Source organism: Ambystoma mexicanum, chromosome 1p (assembly GCF_040938575.1).
Source record: "Ambystoma mexicanum isolate Mex_15411 chromosome 1p, UKY_AmexF1_1, whole genome shotgun sequence".
Classification (NCBI taxonomy): domain Eukaryota; kingdom Metazoa; phylum Chordata; class Amphibia; order Caudata; family Ambystomatidae; genus Ambystoma; species Ambystoma mexicanum.
In genome coordinates this window covers 1057666556-1057691638 of record NC_090921.1, presented here as the reverse complement: position 1 = coordinate 1057691638, position 25083 = coordinate 1057666556, and the positions used below count along the sequence as shown (strand labels likewise).

At 48.3% G+C, this 25083-nt stretch overlaps 1 protein-coding gene across 1 annotated transcript in view; it reads right to left on the bottom strand.

Annotated features, from left to right (window-relative positions):
* The window catches only part of LOC138447974 (capping protein, Arp2/3 and myosin-I linker protein 2-like), a 301863-nt gene that overhangs the window by 179130 nt on the left and 97650 nt on the right, over window positions 1-25083 (bottom strand). The window contains exon 3 of the mRNA XM_069604500.1: window positions 2412-2817. Within this exon, the coding sequence (XP_069460601.1) occupies window positions 2412-2817 (406 nt within the window). The remainder of the gene's footprint in view (window positions 1-2411; window positions 2818-25083) is intronic.

Below are 25083 nucleotides of genomic sequence, written 5' to 3'. Positions count from 1 at the left end.
AGTGCATGGATGATGTTACAGCCAGTCAGTTTGATGCAGGGGAAAGAGGGGTCTGGGGCCAGCTCCTCCATTCGTAGCGATCCATCCCCAACGACACGCTGACAGGCAGTGCAGGGGCCGTATGCGTAGGGGAAAGGACTGCTGCTCCTGCTCTTCCCAAACACAGGGCCCCCTCCCTCTCACCTGTCAGTTTAACGTGCGCGACTCGCACGGCAAGTGAAGGCGCCCTGCGCTCGACCCAATCCGGGGAGTGCACGCTTCAGTATACGTACTGGGGGGGCTCCTGCCGGCGGTCTGTCCCTGCGGAGATGCGCCGGCTGCTGGGATATCTGTCCCCAGTGCTGTGGAACAGGCGCTTCCCTTCGTATGCTCGCCTGTTCCAGCGGCTCTGCTGGGCCTTGGGCTGCTTTAGAAGGCACGTAGGTCGGGCAGGTTGGTCACGTTCATCCTCGTCGCCAGTGTAAGGAAGACGCCACTCAGGTAAGTAGGAAAGCAATGGCTTTATTGTGACCAACCTGAGCCCAGCAGACTCCAGCCACTTCACTCTCCTTTTTCCAACTGCTAACCTTAGAACACAGAATGTTATATGTAAACAAGAATACCAGGCAAGAGAGGTGGAATCTTACATAGTAAGATTCCACGCCAGCAAAGAAAGCAACCATAGATCACAAAACTTACCTGTATTCTCTGTTCACAGTGGTGTGTTTAACTTGCTTAGACCAAGATTTTGACCTTGAATTAACTGGGACTGTCTGGCTTCCATAATATATCACATTGTCTGCATTTATATGCATGTGTGCTTTCTATAGTGCAAGTCTAGCTTGAGAGCAACTGAGTGCTGTACAGGAGTTCAAAGAAGAGGAGGGCAGTTCTCAGTGGGTCTGGAGCTGGGATAGAACTGGGGACAGAGTTACTTAAGTCGTGCCTAGGAATTCCCTGAAGAGCAGGATGTGTTGGACTGGTCCTGATGGCCATTGGGCTGGTGTTGGCAGAGATAGGGAGCTAGTGAAGGTCAAGCAGGATGGGGTGGTGTGGTCCAATTTGTTACAACCAGTGATAAGGCTGGCTGGGGCATAGACTGCTTTGAGGGGAGCCAGGTGTACTGCGGGAAACCCGGCATAGAAGCCATTACCCCATTCAATATGTGCAATCGCGAGAGCCTGTACCACAGTCCAGAAGTCCTTACGGAGATGGAAAGGGCTTGATCCTGCAGAGTACCGTCTTGTGTTAATTGTGGAGGCAGAGCCTTCCTATGACTTCATGGTAATATCCACACAATTGTAGCCAAACTAACTGAGCACAACATTTATTTTTTAAAGGGCTGTGTGGGGCGCATCTAAACTAGACAGGGGTTCTCTGTGTGTTTTGTTATCTCCGGCAGCGTTATGTATTAAAATATTTTCACGAACATGAACGACCTTACTCAAAAATCAATCTTAGCGCTTTGTTTTTACTAGACACTCGACATAAAGTAAAGGCAGCCAGAAAGCCGGTGGTACAAAGATTGTAAACATGTTTCAGGAAAACAGTTAACTTTACGATGAGACGAATTGAAAAGGAATCTAGAAGGATAAGGAAAAAACGATTGATTGAGGGAGAGAAAGAAGGGATACAACACAGGGAATTGAAAGACAGGGGGGAGGGAGAGAAATACAGTGGGAGAGACAGGAGGAGAGAATATAAGAGCTAGAGAGGAGGACAAGACAGACTAGGAGGGGCAGAGTGGCCAGAGGAGGGGAGTGAGAGAGGCAATACAAAATAGGATTGGAAGAGAAAGATGAGAGTGAAAGGAGAAAAAAGAAGAGAGAGCAGTAGGCACTACAAGAAACATATTGGATCGGAAAGCGAGAGCAGGAGGAAGGTAGAGTCAAGAGACAAAGGGGAGGGAGGTGAGGGATGAGAGAGGAGGGAGAGAGAGAGAAGAGGCTGAAAGATCTCTGGAGATCAACATATACTTTTTGCCTGACCCACAGGTTGAACTCGTTGACTTGACAAAAGGGCCTTTCCCCTATTATCGTGAATATCACTTTAATGTCCCTGTGGTGTGGTAATTAGAGAAAAAGGGTGCACAAGGTGTCCATCTGACACCGGGCAGCAAAACGTGCAGAGTCGGCCCTGTGTACCCATGCAAGAAATATTAGTGAGACAAGAAAAGACTGACAATAGTACACTATCACACAGACGTCAAAAACACATTTTTTTTAAACTTGCATTTGCATGAAGACGCAAGCCCATTTAAGGAGCCCCTTCCATCTTCAAACGTCTCCTGCAAACAGTTTTCTGCCACACATAACCTTCTCATATTACCATCAAGTTGATTTTCCAACGCCTCCACATGCTCTAATTTCTGTTTTTAAAAGGTCTCCAGAAGGGAGGACAGTATCATGCAGATGGATTGGTTTGAACCTCACCTTATCCTGCTTGTTGATTCCAAGAGCTTCTTCGTCTTCGCCAGACAAGAGAATTAAGGACTGGGACTTCCCCTCTCTGGAGTATCTGGGGTGGATTCTCTTGGTTGGGTCCGGCGTTCGGCACTGCTCGGTGAGGGGTTTGGGCTCCTCAGTGCTGGCATCCTCCTCTTTACAGGGCTGTCTGGAAATTCCACTCACTTTGGAAGGTGCCCGCAAAATGTCTGCCAGAGCGGATTTTCTACATTTCATGAGCAGCGTGTTCTTATCCTGGTCTTTCTCTGGCGTGTCCCCTTTGGTGGATTTTGATTTTTTGAAAGCAAAGAAATGTCCAATCTTCTTTTTAAAGGTCCTGGAACCGGAAGACGAAAGGGCGTCTGAGTCCGAGGAGACATCTAATGAAACATTGCTGGAGCAAAATAAAAAGAAGAAAATGGTTTACCACACAAGCATGCTTCTGGCACCACACCGCTCAACTCAGTACTTTAGGCAACAGTGACAGGTTAATTAATGTTCAGTGGGTTCCATGTCCCTTTGCCGACACCAGTTTTTTAAAAGTCATTTTCGCCAAAGAAATTACTTTGAAAAACGTGTCTAATAGTTTTAAAAAAAATAATTTGTGGGGTCCCCCCCAAACGTCCCGGTTCCCTATACTATAACCCCTACCCAAACACCACTCTTTTAATCCCTTACCCCCCATATATTTCTATTAGCTTTTTCGAAGTAATGTTGTCTGGTGTCGGCAAAAGAACACAATACCATTCAGTGACAAGAGCAACCCAGAAGAATGGACAGGCAACAGCCTGTGGCGAGTTTCACCCCCACACACACCAGTTCTCTGCATGTGAGAAGTGACAACGCTTTCCTTATTAGGCCAAGCACATCTTCATAACAGAATACAGTCTTTGGGCGCATCAGGTTCATGAACTGAAAGAAGACCTGCATGTTGAGATATAGACCATTGATTACAGGGATAAATGAAAGAGGGATTTGTAGAGCACCCAATGGTATGAATTGAGTTTTCATGTCATTTGGATAGGAATGTTTGAGTTTATGGGTTTACCAGGAAGTGTTGGGTTCAGCATCTGACTGCTTTTGATAGAAGAAGCATTGGCGGGGGCCTTGTGGAGGTCAGGTATTTTAGCTGCGGTTGTGCAGCTGGTAGAAATGTATTATATCCAAATATCCCAACCACTGAAGAAAATCATCTATGGTATTTTGATTACATGCCTAGTTTTGGGGAACTGGGAATGTCCTATCAAAAGGGCCATGTTTTCAGAGGAGTTGTCGAATCAGAATGTAGCTTTGGGGTGGTGCTTAGGCTGTGGATCGCTCAGTGGAACGCTCATAAAGAAAGCAGTATAAACAATTGCAGCTAATGTATGGATTTCAGGGTGGGTTGATGGATCTGTGTGATTTGGCCATGGCTTAATTGTTGGCGGCGGAAATTGACTGCAGTCCATTTCGCTGCGAAACCAATGTTACTGCGGGCAAAACTAACAAATCCATGCCACCCTCCCCCGACTTACCTTTTACACATCCGCTTTCATTCCAACCCTGCGAGTCAGTTCCGTCCCTTCTACGTGGGTCAGATCCGAAGCTGTCGGGTGCTCCTTTTTTCTTTTTTTTCCCTGTGCCCCTCCTCCAATCCTCCAGAAGCGGGAGGGTTACCCCTGCTACCCTCAAAGGCAATCACTACCGAACATGGGAGGCGGTGGACACGCCCGCAAATCCTGCTCCCCTTGTTTGGTTGTGATTAACCAATTTGATCGATCAAATAGTACTGGCCAAATTCTGCCAGATGTACCATTCGATCAATTAAAAATCAATCATATTTGGTAATACCGGGGTGACATTGTCTCAAAAATAGAAGGTAGCTTGTTGTATTGCTTTTGAGTTTGGGACCAGCAGTAGTTTATGAATGTTGTTGTTGCACTGGTTTCTGTAGCGAACAGCTGCAGTGGAGGTGTGGTGATTGACAGGCCACAGACTCTCTGGCTTGTTTGGAGTATACGCTGTAGCCCCTTGCATTAGGAAACATGCCACCTTCTCTCTAGCCCCACTTTATAAAGACATTGCCAGATCTGAGTAAGATATTTCATTTCCCTGTCGAAGGCATCTACACCATGGCTAGACACATGGCGGATAGGCTCCCCCTTCATGGGAACAAAGGGCAGAGCTTTCCATAGTCTCCCTCAGCTCACAGGAGAGGAGACAAACGTGCTGGCCACTTCCTGTAAAATGCTTTTTGATGAAAATTCCTCACTTGAATTCCGGGCATTACCCTTCATACCAAGGTGATTTCAAAACATTACTGCGGTAGAAGATTACTGCATTTGTAATGTTAATTTATTAACACAATAATGATCTGAGAAACAAGCCATTACACCAATTGCACATTTCATCAACATTCCACTATCAAAAAGAGGAGAGCAAAGCATGCATTGTGCAGGCAGCACCCTCCTTCCTCAAAACACCAAAGGGTTCTCTTTCTCTTTTGCCAAGCTCCTGACACGGGCGAAGCAGATGACCAGTGACACCGCTTTACTGGGCTTGGGTAGGTGGGCTTGAAGGGGATGGCAAGATCAAACCTAAGCAGCCCTTTGTTAGCTCCATCCTAGTGGGGATTGGGTCACATTCCCCTGCACCCTGTGTACCCTCGTGCTAGGTTGCACCCTCGAGCCAGGATGGACCCTACAGCCCGTTGGGTTTTCCTGCCAAGGACACCCATGCAGCCACACTGCAGCAGCGATCCATCTCCCCCTCTCCCACACACCTGCGCGTTCTCCATGTCACTGGGCCTAGTGAGATCGCTGTTTTGTTCTCCCCTGTTCCCCTCCCTTGCCTTGTCGCGCTCTGAAACACTTGTGTACGAGCGCGATAGACATAAAATATCAATATCTTCAATACCATGGAATACATAGGGAAAGCAGCAGCTTGCTCCCAGAGGCCCTGCTTGCTAAGTGCTGTCCTTAAGAGACCTTTGTCTGCTTCGCACCTTACAAGCTTCTTGGATGATGACGCATCTTGGTGTGCAGAAGAGTGAAGCACAAGAGAATGAAAGATATTGGTTATGTCGGTACGGGGGCGGTTTCTAAGTTACTAGTGGAAATCATGTCTCAGCCGGTGAATTACAAAACATACAATTTTAGAGCATTTTCTGCACAGAGCTGGGCGGCAATGCAAAAAGACTGGATCCGCCACCCCAAGCCACTCCATGCAGAAAATGCACACGCATCTCTGCCTGCAGAGGCTTGTCACGTGGGACTAGAGGCTCAAGTAAGCCTGGAATGCCACCTGGTGTTTGCACCTCAAAATAACAGGTCGGGCCAATTTGGATTTATGTAAATGTCATGAGGAGCGCACCAGTATTAAGAGCCCCATTTAGTTACCTGCAGCATGAGTGCGGGGGTAGCCCCATTATTTTAGGAATTACGTGCATGCCTCATCCCACGTGTCCGCGGCTCCTGCTCTTCAAAGGAAGCCGTGTGGGTCCATGCGGTGTATGAATCCACAATATTCCACCAAAAATATGTCAAACAATGCGGGCCTGATCCACAGCGTGTTTTCCCATGGGATTGCACCATTATAAAATGCTTCTGTGAATCAGGCTTTAGGACTCTCCAACAGAATGACATGATGCCAGCATGCAAGGGTCCATGCCCACCCTTGAGTGACTAGAAATAGTGGCTGGAAATAGATATTGCGACCGCACAGCCCCTGAGCAATGTCAATGAAGAGCACCCATTGGAGGTAGTGTTCTGCGGTTGCAATCGAAATAGAAAAGCTCCATTGTGTAATAATTAATGAAATAATTGTTGATTTTAAGATTGGAAATGGCCTCTATTGATGTTAATGGAACAATGTGAACATATTTCTTTTTTCCTTTTCTTTTTCGTATTAACTATGGATTTTAGCTATTGATTGTTCTTATAAGCTTTGTATTTGTGTACGGTTGTCATGTTTAACCAGATCACAATAAATAAAATAAAACATGTAAAAAGTTCTATTTCGATTTGATGGTATGCCTCCATTGCAATCCTGAAGATGTTCTTCAGTGGACCTTTAAAGTGTTCTGCATTCATATTTGCCTGAGGCCACCATGGCATCCTCCCGAAGTGTTGTATTCCTAGGTGCTCTGTGTGGTTCTTCGATCCTTTGCCTTCAAATGTTGGGCCATTGTCTGCCTGGCAGTTACTGGGGGTTTCCCTTGTGTGGCAATGGTCTTCTTGGTCTTTGACACTAAAGTACCTGCAGCAGTGGAGTGAGCAAACTCAACCTTGGGGTAGCTCGAGAAAATCACCCACCAGGACTAATATATACGACACACTGGATAGCACAAAAAAGCCACTGCTTGTAAATTGTAATGGGTCATTCAGAACACGCTTAATACCCAGAGGTTTCGAAGCGCGTACCCGGGGATCAAACCTGTGATGCTCCGGGATCGAACCTGTGATGCTCCGTGTCATCTTGCTTTCAAGACGAGGGTGTTGCCCCTGAGCTATCCTCCCTCCCCTGGTCTACTGTCCCTGCTGTGGGACCTGATTGAATGGATTACCTTAGGTGTGGCTATTTTGACCACCATTCTCCTGTATTCTTCGACAGATCCCATTGCATAGATCGCAGTCGCATCCATTTTAAATCTTTATGTATAGTACATCGTGCTTTTTATGGCACTGGTGCGGAATATCTTCAGCCCCATATGTTCCTTCCCGAGCTCTTCACTCTAAAGATGCGCTTCCGATTCAGGTTCCTCGTTTTATGCGAGCCAGGATCGGGGGCCACGCGGTGTCTGCGGCTGCTACATGGAACCAACTCCCCTGCTCGCTTCGGGGTTGGAAAATCACTGGTCATACTGGCGTAACAGGGGCCCCCGCACCCTCTGCGGTGTGGGGGGGGACCCGCGACCACATGTTCTGGGAGGGGCCCCCACTTCGAGTAAAAAAAAAAAAATATATATTTTTTTGCAATTTCTTTTTTTTTTCATTTTCTTTTTGAATTCACTCTGCATTTCTAAAGAAATGTATGTAACAGAAATAATGTCTTTATGAAGGCAGAGTGAATACAAAAAGTCCAGTGGCTACCCCCACCCCATGACATGAAGACCCTAGGCTGGAGGCCTCCATGTCATGGGGTAGGGGAACCCTATGACTTCAAAAAAAGTCACTCTGCCTTCATAAAGACATTATTTCCGTTATGGTTCAGTCCTTAACGGAAATAATTTCTTTAGGAAGTCAGAGTGACTTCAAAAAGAAACAATGGGCTTCATTACGAGCATGGCAGTAGCCGTGCCTGTATGGCAGGCAAGGCTACCGCCATGCTTGCTACCGGCACCGCCTCAAGCGATTGGGCAATACCGGCCCATTACGAGATGAATGGGCCGATATTTGCCCATTCCCGGGTGGCGGTATTGCCAGGCTCCCGATCCTCATTCTGCCCATTAGGGCAGAATGGGGATGGGGAGCATGGTTGCGCAGGCACCGTTGATAACGTTATGCTTGCGGGTGCCGCACCGCCTGCCAGGTAAGACCTGTCGGGAACCCGCGAACAGAACTCGTAATGCGGCGGGATGGTATTAACGATGCCAGTGCCTTACCGGCACCATTCATACCGTCACTGCCAGGGTCCTAATGAGGCCCAATGTATTTTTGAAGTATTATGGCTCCCCTCAACCCATGGCGTGTCCATGTGTAAGTGTATGGTGAAAGAGTGCACACAAAGGTATGGGTGGCTGGGTATGCATGTGTGCGTGTACGATGAAAGGATGCACAATTAAATGTATCGGTGGCTGCTTGGGTGTGCCTGTATGGTGAAAAGGTGCACACTTAAATGTATGGGTGGGTGCTGGGTGTGCCTGTATGGTGAAAGAGTGCACTCTTAAATATATGGATGGCTGGGTGTGCGTGTGTAAATATGGTGAATGGTGTGTGTGCTTGTGTTCAGGGGCGCAACAAAACCTACATTTCAGGGGGGCTAACTTTTCAAATGTTGGGAGAGGTGCTAACGTCATGGGTGGTGGGGAGGAGCAAACTTATTTGTGTGAGGGCATCTAACTTCTTTACACATTTTAATGAGACTATTCTAGTGCAGCTTCAATGTTACGAGCAGTTAACTCTCTCCTTTGTGTCTGAAAGCACCCACTTATGGACTGCTGTGGGAAGGTCTGGTCTCCTGTTTCCGCTCTACCCTTCCAATCACTCCCATGCCATGCAAGTACTAAACTCATATCACAATTTCAGTTACTTAAAAAATTTGGCATTTGAATGCAGGTACAAACAGTGAAATGCTGTACATTAGTAATTGCTGGGCCGGGCCCTTGTTAACGGCAAAACCCAGGTGCAGTTTAACATCTGTGTCCTTTTCTGTCCGGCAACTGCTCTGTAGGTCAGCCAGGTCAAGTCAACATAGCCCACAATTTCAGTGGAGGGGAGTGCTGCAGCCCAGTCAGCTCAATGGTGTTGCACCACTACTTGTGTTTAATGCCTTGATTACTTATTGGTAATCCTCTTTACACCTAGCCCTATTCTTCCTCATCCCAGTACTTGTGTATGAGGCAGTACTTGTGTATGTGGCACTATGCCTCATACACAAGTACTGGGATAAGGTAGAGGTACATGAAGGCAATGCCTGTCTTTGCTACCTGTAATCTTCATTACTCCTAGTCCCACTCTTCCTCCAGTACTTACCGGTGAGGCAAGGAGCCTCATACGTAATCACTGGGACAAGGAAGAGGGACTGAGGTAATTCTGGGCCAATTAGTTGATTTTGGAGGTTGGGGTAGGGGATGGGAGGGAGAAGGGATGTGTGCGGGGTTTGGGGTTGTGCAATAAATCATAATGGTCGTCCATGTCCATGCTAAGCAGGCATGATATGTGGTATTAGTGGCTAGAGAGGCATTTTGTTGCAGCCAGTCTAGTCATTCCTCAGTTTGGTATGACTTTTTTTAACTGGCCATTTCTGATAAAGCAGTCCTGCTAAGTGTAATTACCTGGCTAGACTGGCATTTGGGTTCTGCCAGTCTAGCCGTTTCTAACTGCAGCACTGTATATTTTTCTGGGCATCTGTGATAAAATTATATGTTATGATATGATAAGTCATATATAACGCACCTGTACTCAAGTGTTTTTTAGGCACGACAAGACAAGAGAAGGAAAACTGAGGGGGGACAAGACAAATTATCTTACTAAGCCTTGTGTCATTCAGATCGTGCAAGTGCGAGAACGAGAAGTGCAAGGGGAAAGGGAGGGGGGGAAGTGCAAGGCAGAGGGGAGGGGAAAACAGGGCAGCAATGCTCTGAGTAAGTGCCGCCAGGGCAGCGCCGCTCTGGGTAGTGCAAGGAGAACAAGGGACTGTAGCGTTACAGTTACAGCCCCTAACTGCGTGATAGGCCTGGAGGCAGTGCAAGGGTGACTGATCAAGAAAGAGCCTGGACTCAGTGAGACAGAGGGTAGCCAAGCAACCAGTTGGTACAGCGGACAGGTAGGTCAGGTAGTTCAACAGGGGAGGGAGAGAGAAAAAGCAGAGGAGTAGAGGAACTTTTTGAGCTGCTTCCGGAATTTCAGGTGGTCCAGCTCAAGTTTGGGAGGGTCAGGGAGGCCATTTCAGAGGGAGGCACCTGCACGGGAGAAGGATCTACCCCCCCCACTCTCTGCCTGGAGAAGCATATAACCCTTAGGGCTCTAGAAGGAAGGTATTTTGGAAGATAGTGTTGGATGTAGTGCGGATCCCAGCCCCAGAAAACCTTGTGGACAATGAAAAGGGTCTTGAACTTGATCCTTGCAGCCACCGAGAGCCAGTGGAGAGATTTAATCGCTGGAGAGATACAGTCCCTCGGCTTGAGGCCAAGGATAAGTCTTGCAGTCCTGTTCTGGATTAGTTGTAGAGGTTGGAGAGTAGAGGAAGGCAGATTGAGAAAGTGGCTGTTGCAGTAGTCCAGCCTAGAGAGAGAACCAGAGCTCTGGAGACAGTGAGCTTCTGGGGGGAAGTGAGAAATGGAAGAGTCCCTTTGAGGAGGTGCAGCTCGTAGTGGGACTTCTTGGCGACGTCCGAGATGTGAGGAGAGGAAGAGAGAGTGGAGTTGGAAGATGACACCAGGAATGAGCGAGAGAGGAGAGTAGGCTGAGGGGAGCCTGAAGGAAAGCTGAGTGTCATCTGCATAACACTGTAAGTTAGAGGAGATGGTAGAGATCAGGTGGGTCAAAGGGGCCAAATAGAGGTTGAAAAACCAGGGTGAGAGGATAGAGCCCTGGAGAACGCCACATGTAGAGAGAGGTGGTGGAGTGTAAGGGACAAAGTTGGACCTGGGAGGGGCTATCCAAGAGGAAGGAGGTCAGCCACTTCCAGGGCCTCATCCATGATGCCCAGGTTCTCGCAGAGTCAATTGATCAGGCTGGTGTGGTTGACCGTGTGGAAAGCAGAGAAAAGTTCCAGGATGATGAGGACAGAAGGAATACTGGAATCAAGGTTAGAGTTAATATCTTCACAGGTGTTCAGGAGAGCAGTTTCCATGCCTCTGGCAGCTCTTAAGCCAGACTGATTGTCATGGAGCCAACCAACAAATTCAGTGTGGAGAGTTAGCTGGCAGTTGGCCAGCTATTCCAAGAATTTGGGAGAGGGTAAAGTTCCAGTGGCCAAAGAATGATTACAGAAATCGGCCAAGGCTGGATCAAGGGTGTCAATGTGGTTCTGAATGGTTCTGGAGGAGCAGGCGAGCACCTGTTTCGACGACACTTCCACAGATGGGACTTGTCTAGAAACCTTGTCAGGTGTTAGAGAGAAAGAGGCGAAAGGAGGAGGAGAGATGGCCAAAGGGGGCCGAGAGAGGAAGAGGGAGAGGAAGAGGAGATAGTGGACAGGATGTCCTGAGTTTTAGCGGAGAAGCGAGAGGCCAAAGCCGTACAGAGGGCCTGTTGAGGGAACAGGAGAGGTAGAAACCGTAACAGGATTGGCCAGTTCCTTGCAGATTTTAAAGAGTTTGGCTGTGTTGTTAGAGGATGCAGAGACGCAGGCTTGAATGTGTACTCTCTTCTTGATGAGTCTTATTGCTTCGACTGACATTTTGGTGCAACCAGTCTAGGTATATCTTAATGTGGCCTGGCATGCTTTACTGTAATGTTATTATGTGTCTACACTGGTCTACATTGTGCAGCCAGTTGGACATGTTTTCATTGTGCCATGGCATTTGTAATAGCAAAGCATTAATGTTCATGTGCACTGTTGGTGACTTACATATTTTGGATTGCTGTTACCCTACACAACAATAGCAAACACTGTGGCTTTTTAGTAAAATGTTCTCAGAAAGTGTGCTGTATATTGCATTAAAACACATATTTATATCTTTCTCCTAGTACAGTGTGTGGCATACCCCTTAAGCAACACGTTTTTGTGTATTGCGCATGCGTGGTAATCTAGGGCGGCCCAGAGTGTGGTGCGACTCGTGATTTGTTGCAGAGCGGGGGGCCCTCAGCTTGGCTAGCAGGGGGGCCCCCAGAGCTTGTGTTACGCCACTGACTGGTCATTCTGGTGTCTGTTGAAAACGGCGTCTGTTCTAGACGATTTGTAAGCTGCATCAGCTGCCCTCGTCAGGGCTGCTTAGCGCCAACAGGCCTTGATGGCGGTATTTGCGCTTTACTGATAAATAAATAGAAATAGAAATAGTGAGCTTTACAAATTAAAGCAGTCAGGGGCCTACCCTGGGTAACTCGACCAGAAATCCATTGGCAACATGGAGAAGAGTGCATTGCGCGTGTACACTGTGCTTGGATTTTCATGCAATCACTATGGGGCAGACCAATAGAGCAGGCGCTACCGCTTTCCTATTCTCCAAGAACATCTTCCATCTTCAGGCGCATGGGAAGGGGATCCTTCTGTGCCAAGACTTCTGATTGTACATAATCAGGGGTACACATTGCAAGCTATCGGCCAGACCTCAAACGCCACTCACTCCATCACTCCTCCGCATGCGCATGCACACAGCACATCATTTCCAATTGTCACACGTGACTGGCTTATAGCCAGGTCAAATTCCGAGACCTGCTAATGAACAATACAGAGATTGGTCAGCGTGCCTTCCTGACGTCCTATGCCCTCACGCAACGACGGGCACGCTTGAAGGTCTTCAGGGCCAGAAGCATACAGCTGGAATGTGCAGGGCATCGAGTCCAACCTCTGTCGGTGATGCAATGGTCGCCATGCACGACTGTGGGAATGGTCACATCTTTATGAAGAATGGGGCGCTTCTTGACATATGTTCTCATGTTAGTGTGTTTCAGGCAGAGGTCAAAGCAATAAAACTGAAACGTACATGCTGGCAATATCTTGACAGACGCCCCTCTGTCAATGTGCACATGTTACCTTGTGCATCTCTCTCATTCACGATTAAAGCTTCTACATGGCCGGAGCTGCTTTCCAGAGCATCGTGTGAAGCCACTAGCTCCAGTCTGTGATCTTTGGATCACTTTTCTGCAGATCTCGATGTATTGTATCCTTCGAGCCGCAAAACAGATCCATTTTTTGCAGTTTCAGCAACTCACGATATGCGAGGCACTGCCGCAGTGTGAGCAGGTAGATGTTCCTCCTTCCTGGATGTTGGCCTGTATCGTCTCTGTCCACCATTATTCTGCAGCCTGCTAGAGCGGGTTATGCCTTGTGTTGCATGCACCCTTTTCAAGGGTGATCTCTCCGTGGCCCCCTCCGTACTGGATGCTTAACAGTCATGGCTACGGGCAGAGGCGTGCTAGGCGGGGGCCTAACGGGGCTATAGCCGCTGGTCTTTTGCTTGTAGCCCCGGATAGAATCTCAGGAGCTACAACCAAAAGGCTAGCTAGCCCCCAGTCCCGACAGTTCTGACATTAGCCTAGCCCAGGTCTTTTCCAGACCTAGCAACACCCCTGACTACGGGCACACTCAAGTATTTTCCTGCAGGATATTCTGCCTTCTCTTAGAATGTGACATTGTACCACGTGTGGTGCTAGTACTTTGACGCTGGCGTCAGCCAGCTCACGTGACGGGCAAGCTGCTGCACTCTGGCGTGGGAGGTGTACATTGATTCTTTGCTGGGGTTGAATCATTTGAAATCTCTATTGACTGCAGAACGGAAGTGAGTCATGAGCTGAGTCGTCTTCCTCATAGGTCTGCAGCAAACATTTGAAAATACTGTGCCCGGATGATCCTGCTAAGAGCAACAGTATTGTCCTTTGTACTCTGGGGCAAATTTCCCTTGTGACCAATTTTGGAGTCGCTCGGGCCCTATTTACGCACAGGGCCCTTGGGATGACACTTTTACCACCATGTCGAAAAGGCCTGAACTTCTGGTTAAGCATCTGATAAACGGGATCCACTGCATCAGACGAGACAGAGAGCGCGCTATTAGTTGGGGGGGTCATTGTTTCACCTTAGATTTCCAGTACCGCCTGTAACGGGTTACCCCTCCTGGGAGCTAGGTATTTCCCAGGCTCGTGCTCCTGTCTCGTGGTAGTGACCACGTGACTAGCATTGAATAAAAGGAATTAGCGGCCTCCCGCTCCTCAGTCTTGAAAGCAACAGAACAGGGTGTGCTGTGTCCTTATTGCGCAGTGCCATGCTGGTGCTGCGTAGCTGACAGAGGGCCTGCCCTGCAGGGCCCTCCACCATGACAGTGCCCCTGCTGGGCAACGCTGTCCTTCATGGTTGCCTGCCATGCTAGTAGAGCCCCTGCTGGCGAACTGTACCTTGGGATGCCGGTGCCCCTGCTGGGCAACACTGGCGTCATCTGCGTGTGCAGCCCTGGGTGCCCCAAGGCCTAGGAGGGACCCGTGAGCTCACGGGCTGACTGCCCCCAGTCCGGAGCTGTCTGCTGGGTGCCCCCAGCCGTGATTTCATGTCGGATGCTCCCGACATAAGCAGGGTGATCCCTGCCCATAATGCTGCTGCGTGGTCGCAGCCCATATGTCTGCTGGGTACCCCCAGCATGTCGGCTGGGTGCCCCCAGCCTCGTTCTGCCTGGCCTGGGTGCCCGCAGGCCAGGACATAACACAGCCTAACAGTGGTTCCCTCTTCACTCCATATTTAATTAATTTTCTCAGTGTCACCTTATTGGCAGTGAATTTTCTTTGATGGAGCAGATCCCACCTTCGTCGCCAGTTGTCGGGTCCCCTGTACCTTGCCTGGCTTCCTGAATGTTGACACGCATGGGCACACAGTGCTGTAGAACATATGGGAATGCAGACACATCCAGTTTGCTTACTTCCCGGGAATGGCTCTCCCACACAAGTGTGGGGGACGGGTCCTTTTATGTTCTGAGCGGTGACATTCACACATCACTGCTCTTGCCAACGTGCTTGGGGGCTTGTGGGAATGCCAGCTGCTCCGGCACTGCCGCGGTAGCTGGAAGGGGCATTGCACTGTGATGATGCACAACGGTGATCCTTTAACTAGTGCGTCCCAAGCTGCCTGCATGGTGAGCCTCCAGCTAGGGCTAAATAGTTTGATTCGGAGAGCTTATTAAAATTCATGGGAGAGAAGAGCGCAAGAAGCTTATGCCGTACACATTGTTGGTGAACGACATTACAGCTTGGAGGAGTCTGGTTTAGCCTTCTGAGTCTGTCGACAGCTGTTGGCAAGTCACTTGGAAGGAGCGCCTTCAGTGGGCGATTACACCAGATTGGAGTAGTGGGTCCTCGTGCCTGCCACCACATGGGAGGGGCGTGAAGTGACGTTTTGACCTTATGTTGACCCCTTTCAAGGTTGCCATCAGGATAGCTTTTGCTGTGCAATAGGCAGCTTCAAAGAAACATTGACACAAGGCCGCCATGCTTACTTTTACAGAATCAAAGCAATCCCATTACTAGTGTGCATGTCACCTATTAAGGAAAAGGGATATTAAAGGGCATTCCGATGATGTCACGTTCTTCAAGACAGCCAGTCGTCCTGGTGCTCGCATGGTGGTTGCTAAACAGAGTCCTGGCGAGAGAGGCTGTTCAACCTGGTAGAGCTGTGAAATACTGCAATGAGCCAAGTACCAGCATGGGCACGCTGGGTGGCACTTTCCAATTCCTCATGGCATTTCTGCAGGTCACTGAATTCAATGTATATGCAGAATGCATAGTAGAAAATGCAGATCAACACTCTCGCCCTTTAGCTCAATCAGTGCATGCATACACGTACACTAGCAGGAGTACATGGCATGTTTCACCAAAACAGAGCGAATAACAAGTTAGCAAATATCCATGTAGGAATTCCAAAACAGGGTGCATCTTGCAGAACCTTACTGAGGAGGGATGCCCCTTGTTAAAAGCAGAAGCAAATGCCAGCTGGTGTGAGCTTGATCACAAAATGCCGACTCTGCCAAGACATCCATAAAGGTATACCTTGCCAAAGCAGCAGCGACAGCACACTTCCTTTAAAAGGGGGGACAGGTTTCTGTAATGTGCATGGCCTGGCATCAGCAGGTTTCAGCAGCAAGAGGAGGCCACCACTGACTATGTCCCACTAAAACGGGCAGAGAAGGCTTGTTGAGATACAGAAATGTGGCCTTTGTTGTTTAGCGCAAGTGCATTAGCAATGTACTTGCCATTTGACTGTATGATGACAACCCAAAAGGGTATTGTTTAAATCGTTTTCAGGACATATTTTCAATATAAACATAGGTAAGCCCTGAGGAGGCGCTATCGTGCAACGCAAGCCTAGGCAGTTGCCCATGAGCTTTGCTCTTTGGTGCAAGCACATTTCAGAGGTCAACTGTGGTCCCTCCTCATAAAAAGCAGGGCTTGTGGTAGAGGGGTGCGAGAGTTAGGAGGAAGCGCTCGTTCGGAGAGGATTGGAGCGGTGAACAGAAGCAGCCAAAGCAGGAGGCTGAGTAGAGCTTTTGGAGTGTGGGGAGAGCAGGAGCCAGGAGCCAGCACAGAATGTCCGAGGAGGTTCGAGAAGGACAGACCCCAAAAGGTAAGGAATTGAGAGATTCAGGGGGCTGGGAAAGGAAAGAGACAAGGGACTGGGGAGAAGAGTGTCCCAGAAGGCTGGTATCAGACAGATCCATAAGGCTTGTAGGCAAGAATGCCAAAATGTATTTATTTATTTCAACTTTTATAACGTGCCAACTCGCCTGAAGGCCTCTGGGCGCACACAAGACAATATAGGACAAGCAACAGCAGAGGGCAGTCAGTGTACTTATTTATTTTATGGGATTTATTTAGGATGGGAAAGGAGGGGGTCACTAGGAGGTTGGACAGAGGAAGATGCATATCCAGAGGCCTGGGAGGAGAGGGGTCCAGAAGGCTGGAGAGAGAAATATCCAGAGGGTTCGGGAAGAAAAAGACCAGAGAATGAGTTTATTGGCGGTGAAATGAAAGGAAGAGTTATCAGACCCAGAGAATTGCAACAGAAGGCAGAATGAGACAGAAGAAAGAGATAAGGAGTTGTTGAAAGAAGTAGATGAGTGGAGAAACATCAGAAAAGTGAAGCAGGGGTGTTAGAGAGAAATAAAGGTAAAATGTGTGGGCACACCAAGGAGGTAAAAGGGTTCTATGTGAACATTTTGAATATTGCAGGGATCACACCAAAAAGACTGAATTTCTTTTGGCGATTTGGTGCGACCGGCAATATTCAACATATCTTACATTTTGGGGGGGTCCACCCGCTCCCATTGAAAAACTACATTCCAAATCCCCCTCCCATTTCAGACGCACGCACACACACACACTCTCAGGCACACACCCACCTCAACATACACGCCTAAACAAACACACTTACCCGTTTCGGCCACGTCTTCAGTCCTCGTATGCGGCCGGGGCCTGACAGTTCAATTTAGAAAGAACGCCCTATGCGGTCACAGAGTGGTCTTTCTAAATCAAAATAAAACTATTTTTTCACTTAGTACCGTTAAAAGTGGACGTAGTATAAGGAGGGGATGAAACTAAGTGGATTAATATCAAAGGCATAAACAATGAGATGGTAGAGAGAGGTGTGGAGAAGGAGTAGACCTTTGTTGAAGGGGAGGAAGGTGCCCTTACATTGGAGGACAGGTGGGCGATCAGGAGTGAGGAGGAGAAGGTGGTGGACTCTAAGACAAGTACTACACCTAAGAGAGGCGGAAGAACATGCTTACAACAAAACAGAGTGACAGAAGAAGCTTACAAGGAAGAGTGATAGAGAGAGAGCGAGAGAAAGAAAGAGAAAAAGACAGAAAGAAGGAAAGAAGGAGGGGGAGGGAGAGAGAGAGAGAGAGAGAGAGAGAGAGAGAGAGAGAGAGAACAGTTAAGGCCTTTGGGTGGCCTCTGGTCTTCCTGCAGCTCCATCGCAAAACCACCTGCAGAGCCTGGCACCAGTCTGAGTACAAAGATGAGGCTCTCCATCGAAGTAGCAGGAAGAACGGTGCAGAACAGTACCTGGGGAACACATGTAGAATGATGCGGGACCCATGACTATCAGCATACCAATATTGTGTTAAACCGATTGGAGAAACCCGAACCCACAGAGAACTGGGAGAACCTTTGGCATGGGTACGCTTTAACTAACCCAAGAGACACTTTCTTCTAATAAATTGACCAGAGCACTGCCCACATCCTGGCAACTTTAGTTTAGCTCAAAACCTCCCACAAATTATTTTATCCCCAACGTGTAATAAACCTTTGCCTGTCTCTAAACCTTTGGGGTAGGCCTGTGCAGATCCCTGTCACCTATGTGACAGCAAATAAAAATATATTTTAGCTCTAAAACAGATATCATTTTTTAATCCATATATCTTTGCACAGGGTTACATCAGTTGGTGAAGGAGGATTAGCAGAAGAGGCAAGAACATCAGGAAGAGGGATTGGGGGAGAGGTTGCCGAGCAGCTTCGTAGATGGCCAGCATAGCTAAGGTGATGGGCCACAGGGTCGGAAGCAAGGTGAAGGCATGAGACAGAGTCAAGGAGAATATTGTAAGATCAGAGAGGTGAGACGGCAAAAACCAGAAGGATGCCCACACAGGGCAAAACCGAGGGAACTCGATCCCCCTGTCTTGTGGCACAGGACTGCACAAAGCCCACATTAATAGTAAGCACCACAGAAGAGGTGTTTGGGGGTCATCATAAGTTCTGCAACATCCCGGAACAGCGTGACAATAAAAAACCTTTGGTACTGTAAAGACTTAAAGGGATTTTTAAGGAGTGAAGAAGGCCAAGAGCCAATGGAAAACTGGGGAGGACTTTGTTGGGGTCTCCCAGGGGTTGAGTGATCCAACCAAACTAATCCTGACTTTTGTTTTCTGTGGGATATGTTGGCCACTCTTGTAAAAAATCCTTAAATCAAAAATGCGGACGTGCCATGTGTCTCTTGGCATTCTGAACTGGCCCACTCGCCACTTCTTTCAAATCTAGTTAGAACACTGGCTTCCTCTTGGATGACAAAAATCACACTGTCCAACTATTTAACCAATGCAACAACTCCTGTAACCTCCAGCTGAAGTGGCCGGTAACATCACAGCACTTCCTGTTATACACACATAATCGGCGATTTGGTGCGACATAATCCATCCAAACTAAAGCCCTAAACCTGACTTTCAAACTAAAACCCCACAATATATTTATTGATGTATTTATTTGTACATTTATAGAAGTGCACTAAGCCCATAGGCATCAAGGCGCTGCTTACAGAACAAAACCAGTAGGTGAGGAAGGGAGCAGGATGTGGAGGGAACATCAATTGAACATTCAAGTTTTAAATAGTCTTCTGAGCGGCCGGTATCAAGGTTCAGAGCCCGTGTTGAGGGGTGGAGAGTTGCGGAGGCGAGTTGCTGTGACTGGGAAGCTAGCGCCCCATGCTCTAGTGCGCTTAAGCCTCAGAGTGACCAGCCGGTGGCTGTATACCATGCATACTGGACTGTTCGAGGTGGTCTTGTTAAGTAGGAGGGAGCAGAGTTCAAAAGGCATTTATGAGTGATTAAGAGAATTGTGAAGTTGATGTGCTCATACACAGGAAGTCAGTGTGCTTTTTGTCTGGAGTCTGTGATGTGGTCGTGCTTAGAGAGATCCAGGCAGCCCAGATGGCGTTATTTTGAATGACTTTTAGTTGGATGCGGTTCCGTATAGAGGTGCCAGTAAAAAGAGAGTTGCAGTAGTCAAGGAGAGAGCCAATGCTTGCTCTGGCTATGGTGAGGCGGTTGTACGAGATAAGGAAAGGTTTGCGGAGGTTTAAGAGCTTGGTGGAGGGAGCTGCGGAGGAGGCTATGGTGTTAATGAGGATGGAGTCGAAGTAGACACCCAGGGCCTCATTACGACCCAGGCGGTAAGTTACCGCCTGGGTCGTACCTTTACCACCATGGCGTAAACTACGTTTACGCCATGGTGGTTGGCGGACTTACCGCCCCATTCCGAGGTGAGTGGGGCGGTAAGTCCCCATTAACCCATTTACCCTTCCCCATTCCCATTTTTGCCCCATAGGGCATAATGGGAGTGGGAAAGGCGTTAATTACGCCACCGTAAATTACGGTGGCGTAATTAACAACAAGGTCCCTTAGCGCCATGGATTTTAACACCTGCTAAAAGCAGGTGTTAAAACCTCCATGGCGCTAAGGGACCTCGGAATCAGACGGTAAGGGTCGGCGCTGTTTACGCCGCCGTAAACCCCTTACCGCCTGGGTCCTAATGAGGCCCCCAGTGTCTTGACAGTGGTGAAGACTGGAATGGTGAGGCATCAATTGTGAAGGTGCAAAAGGCAGGGTCCAGTTTAGATAGATGCGAGGGGCACCCTACGATAAGGATTGGCTATGGTGTTTTCAGTGAATACGCGGGCTGTTCTGTCTGCAAAGAATAAAGCAAGCCATCTAGTTGCTTTGGGGAGAAGTTGGCGGTGGAGATGAGGTGATGACATAGGGTATGGTGGTTCACAAGATCAAAGGCTGCAGATAGATCAAGACGGAGTAGTAGGGCAAGGTTGAGAGAGTCCCGGATATTGTCCAATTGGTTCCTTAGGTCCAGCAGAGCATATTCAGTGCTGTGACCTGGGCAGAAGCCTCACTGTCAAAGGCTGAGGATATTATGGTGTTCGAGGTAGTCCTGGATCTGGATGTAGGCGGCACAGTTTAGGATTTTTACAAGAAATTAAAAGTTGTGATATGAAGATAATTGGTAGAGATGGACGGGTCAAGAGATGCTTCATTGAGGAGAGGAGAAATCCAGGCCTCTATGAGGTTGGTCGGAAAAGAGCAAGAGGCGAAAGAGGAGTTGATGATGGCAGTGATGATGGGTCTGAGGACTTCAGTGCAGTCTTTGATGAGAAGGGCAAGGCATGTGTCTCCTTGGCAGCGAGAGGGTTTGACGCTGTTGATGATCTTGGCTGTTTCGGCTTCGGTTACCGGATGGAAGCTGAAGTCAGTTGAGTTTGCTCGTGGGGCTGGAGGTGGGGGGAAAGGAGAAGGGTTGAGGTACTAGGTTTGGAGCAGATAAGCTCTTGCTTCTTATGAATTTTATCTTGGAGGGTGGTCATTTTATTCATAAGGGTGTTCTGAACTTATGTGCACCAGACATCAAGTTGGCGGGGGGGGGGGGGTCGATTGGGGTTTCCAGTTCGCATACAATGGTGGAGAGTTTGTGCGAATAGGATTTGGCTTTTGAGATTCTGTCCGTGTAGGAGGTGGCTTTGGCTCTGTGAATGGCGTGTTTGTATTCCATACATATGCCATTGAAGCAGACTTTGTTGGTAGTAGCAGGGGTTTTGCATCATTCAGATTCAATGGAACGTTTCATAAAATACAAGGTTTGTAGGTTGGGGGTAAACCGGGAGTTTGTGTGTGGAGGGTTTGGCTTTATGGGGTTTGAGAGGGGCAAGTCTGTGGTGTGTAGTGGTGATGGCAGTGTTGTAGAGATGAACCAGTGAGGTAGGATTGGAGCAGGGAAGCAGAAGGGAGAGGGAGGGGGCAGCTGCAAGCAAGGGGCAGAGGTGGTCTTTGGTCAAGTTGTGGGAACATTGTGTGAGTGCTGGGGACAATGAGGAGGTGGCAGTAGTAGGCCGAGTGGCCATGTGGATGAGAAAGGAGATGATATGGTTGTCAGACCAAGGGCATGGCACGTTAGTAGTGACTGAGATGTTTCAGTGGAGGTCAGCAAGTCAATTGATGGTCCGACCCAGAGCATGAGATGATGCAGTGATGTGTTGGGTTCAGCCTAGGGTGTCAAGGGCATTGAGAGGGAGAGGGTGTCTTTGTTAGTGAGATCGTTGAAGCCGAGGTTGAGATCCCCAAGGAAACAACTTAGAGTTTGTTTTCAGGTTGGTGCTGAGGATCTGTAGGAGGTTTTCCTCGAATGTAATGGGCGGTCCTGGCAGGCGGTAGATGAGGTGGAGGGATATGGTAGTGGTGGGCGAAATGGAAAGTTTGACGCAGAGTAGGTCGTAGCTGAAGGTTGAGCTTGTGGGGATGGGTCTGATGGTCAATGCTTCCCTGTAGATTAGGGCAACACTGCCACCCCTATTCAATGTGTGGTCGCATGGGATGGCCTGAGGGAATGGACCAGCTGCTGAGTGGAGCCAGGATTCTGTGATGGCAAGGAAGTCCAGGTTATTGAATTTGATAAGTTCTCTAATGTCAGTTGCATGGGCAATGATGAATCTGGCGTTGATGAGGGCGCAAGTGAGAGGGGGGCCGGGTATGTCAGGGAGTCGACGGGACAGGTGGGGGGGGTTGGAGGTAGAGAGTAGTTGGTGATGGGAGAGGGGCTCCAGGTGCGTGAGCAGATGCATGTGTTCCTGACGTGATATGGGAGGGGAAGTGAACTAGGGGGCGAGGGTGGGGAGGAACGGGTTGAGATCCTTTGGAGTGTGAGTGGGCCTTTGCATGGGTTTGCTGTCTTGTGTGAGGGTGAGTGGGTAAGGGAGAGTGCTGGCAGATCAAGATGAGGTGAGGGGGGGCAGAGCGATAGTGTATTTATTCATGCTCAGGGGAGGAAGAAAGGATGTAGGGACGACAATGGAAGGGCAAAGTCTTGGGAGGAATTGTGTTTCTGGAGTAAGAGGGTGGGAAGGATCCACATACCTGTGAGTTGATTGTCGATTATATACAAGCCCGGATACCAGAGAGGCCCAGACAATCACACCTCTCCAATCCCCTTCCAATATCATTGGCGCCTTGTTGCTACTTAAATCAAATTCAAAGTCCTCTGCCTTTCCCACAAAGATCAATGACCACAGTCACTCCTAGCTATGGAACGCATCAATATTTAACAACCTAGTGAAACGCTTGTGTATAGGCGCATTATAAATGCCATAACATATCATACAAGACCCCTAAGATCATCAGACTCTGAGCCACTGTCAATTGCAAATTTCTTGAGGCACCACCTGAAAGGTCAGTGATTTTCTGTTTAAGTAGAATGACACACACCCCAATATGCGATACAAAGAGAAAAACTACCAGTTAGAATGATCCCTCAAGACTCTTTCGTTGTCTCTGGCATTTTAAACATCACTCACACTTGATACTGATCCTACTCCCGCTGCTTCCTCTAGCACCCTTCCCTTTCGCGTTTTCCTATTGCCCCCTTCTCTTGGCCACTCCTCATTTGGCTGCCACACTCTGAAACAATCACCTGACTGCTATAAAACTACAAAATACATAAATAATTCAATGCTAGCAAAGACAAAAGGAAAATGGGTAATAAACCCTTGGCCCCAAACTTCTGATATGGAAGTGCGTTGCCCCCTTCCCGACTCGCGGTGGGTAATACGCCTGGTTTGCAACGCTCCAGTTCCAATGGAGACTTGGCTTGATTTACAGGTCCAGGTGCAATGCCTCACTTGCTTCGAGGAAGGCTTCCTCATCTGAGATCTTAATGGTGAGGGGTCTTGTTTTGCCATCAGCATTCTGCACACGCCCACAGGACAGGGACGGCACAGAAGGGAATATTAGCAATATATTTTGCTCAGCTGCTGCCACTACCTCATTCAGTATTAGTGAAGAAAAATCGACCTCTAGAATCCCATAGGAATCACTCACTGAATCATGTGCTATAAAAACAAGAACCTTCTGAAGCTCCTCCACCCACACGAGTGTTCTAAAAATGTGTACATCGCATTATATCTGCATTTTCAGCCCAACCTCTTCATTTACGCTCGTATCTGCCAGCATTCTGATCATTCAATCTGGAGAAAGGGCTTCCCTGTGTCCTACAGGCCTCAACCAAAGGCTTCACTAACATCCAGCCTGTGTAAGGAGACATTGGGCCTCATTACGAGTCCGGTGGTAACCCTGCAGGTGCTACCGGCAGGTTGCCGCAGAACTCGTAAAATGTTACCGGCACCTGACTTCCCGGTTCCACAGGGTGATTCCAAGTTCTGCAGCCCAGGAAGTCAGGCGTTGGTAAAATATAAGTCCCCATTCCCATATGGGAGTGGGGACACGGAAGCACCAGCACCGTTGCTAAGGGTGCCGGTGCTTCAGTGACCGGTCTGCCTACCGTGGCCATGCACCCGGCATGGTCAGACCCGTCGGGGGTAGCGACCCTGGCAGGCAGACTCGTATTTTGCCAGTCCAGAAACAAGGGTGCTGGTGAGCTTACTGGCACCCTAGTTTCCGGGCCGACAAACTTATAGTGAGGCCCATTATCTGGTGAGCAAAATGGTAGTACAAAACCATACTAGAAGATTCTGCTGTCTGTAGAAGGTCCAATATTCTTTGTCTAAGCATCCCTGACTCCTCTTTCAGTTCAGGGGAGTCAGATTCCCTGGTCACACTCCTTGAGGCTTCATTCTGGAATCTAAACCTGTGGATCCCAAATAGACAAAACCTAAGGGCATCTCCCACATTCATTTTCCAAGACACAGGCCTATACTTTCAGTTTCCCAGCATGTTTAGGATATAGTTATGCCCATATAGATTGTGTCCTCGTTTTAGCTTTACGATTGTAAACCCCGCTATACAATCTCCCCAGCTGGTGTATGGCAACCGTGCATATGAAGCAGTGAAAAGGCATACTTGACATGTCCTCTCTCCATGTTCCTAATTGAGGCAGTCCTCGAATCAGATAGCCAACCACCCTCCCCTGAACACTCTCGTTCACCTTCTGTTCAGATGCAGTCCATCTGCTCCACATAGATGGCCTCCATCCCAGAAAGAGCTGCCGTTCCAAGAAATGCACTCCCTCCTCCTTGCAGCAAGGCTTCCGCCACGTATTTAGCTCGCAAATCTCCTTCTCCCGGTTTAAGACTTTGCCCGAAAAGGAGTGCACTTTACCATAATAGAGATCTCCCTGTCAGGTCTTTTGTTTATATCCCTCACATGTGTAAGTGCGAGAGTGTGTGGTGCTTACAATAATTTCCAATGTAATTCACCGCAAAAATATGCGCCCTTCTCACTTAAGGGGTTAAGAACAGGTTCGGACTAATAGGGTAATAGGGCAATGCCTGAAGCAAAAAACGCAAAATGCTTATATGGGCCCGTGCTTTGGGGGTTAAAGTGGGCCAGTTTGATAAGTTACTTCACCATGCGGCTAGTGGTTATGACCAGTGTTACTGAATACATCTTTTTTTAATGCACAACATGCATCATATTTTATCAACAAACTCCCCTTCGGTGCTACTCAAACAGTCTGTCACAAAAAGGAATGAATTGCCGCTTGCAACTTTGGGTCACTGTTTGATTGGTGCATGAGACCATTTTATGCCCCGGTCCGACCCTGGTTAAAACTGTCAATAATTCGAGTAAGATCAGAAGGCTCAGACAGAAAGG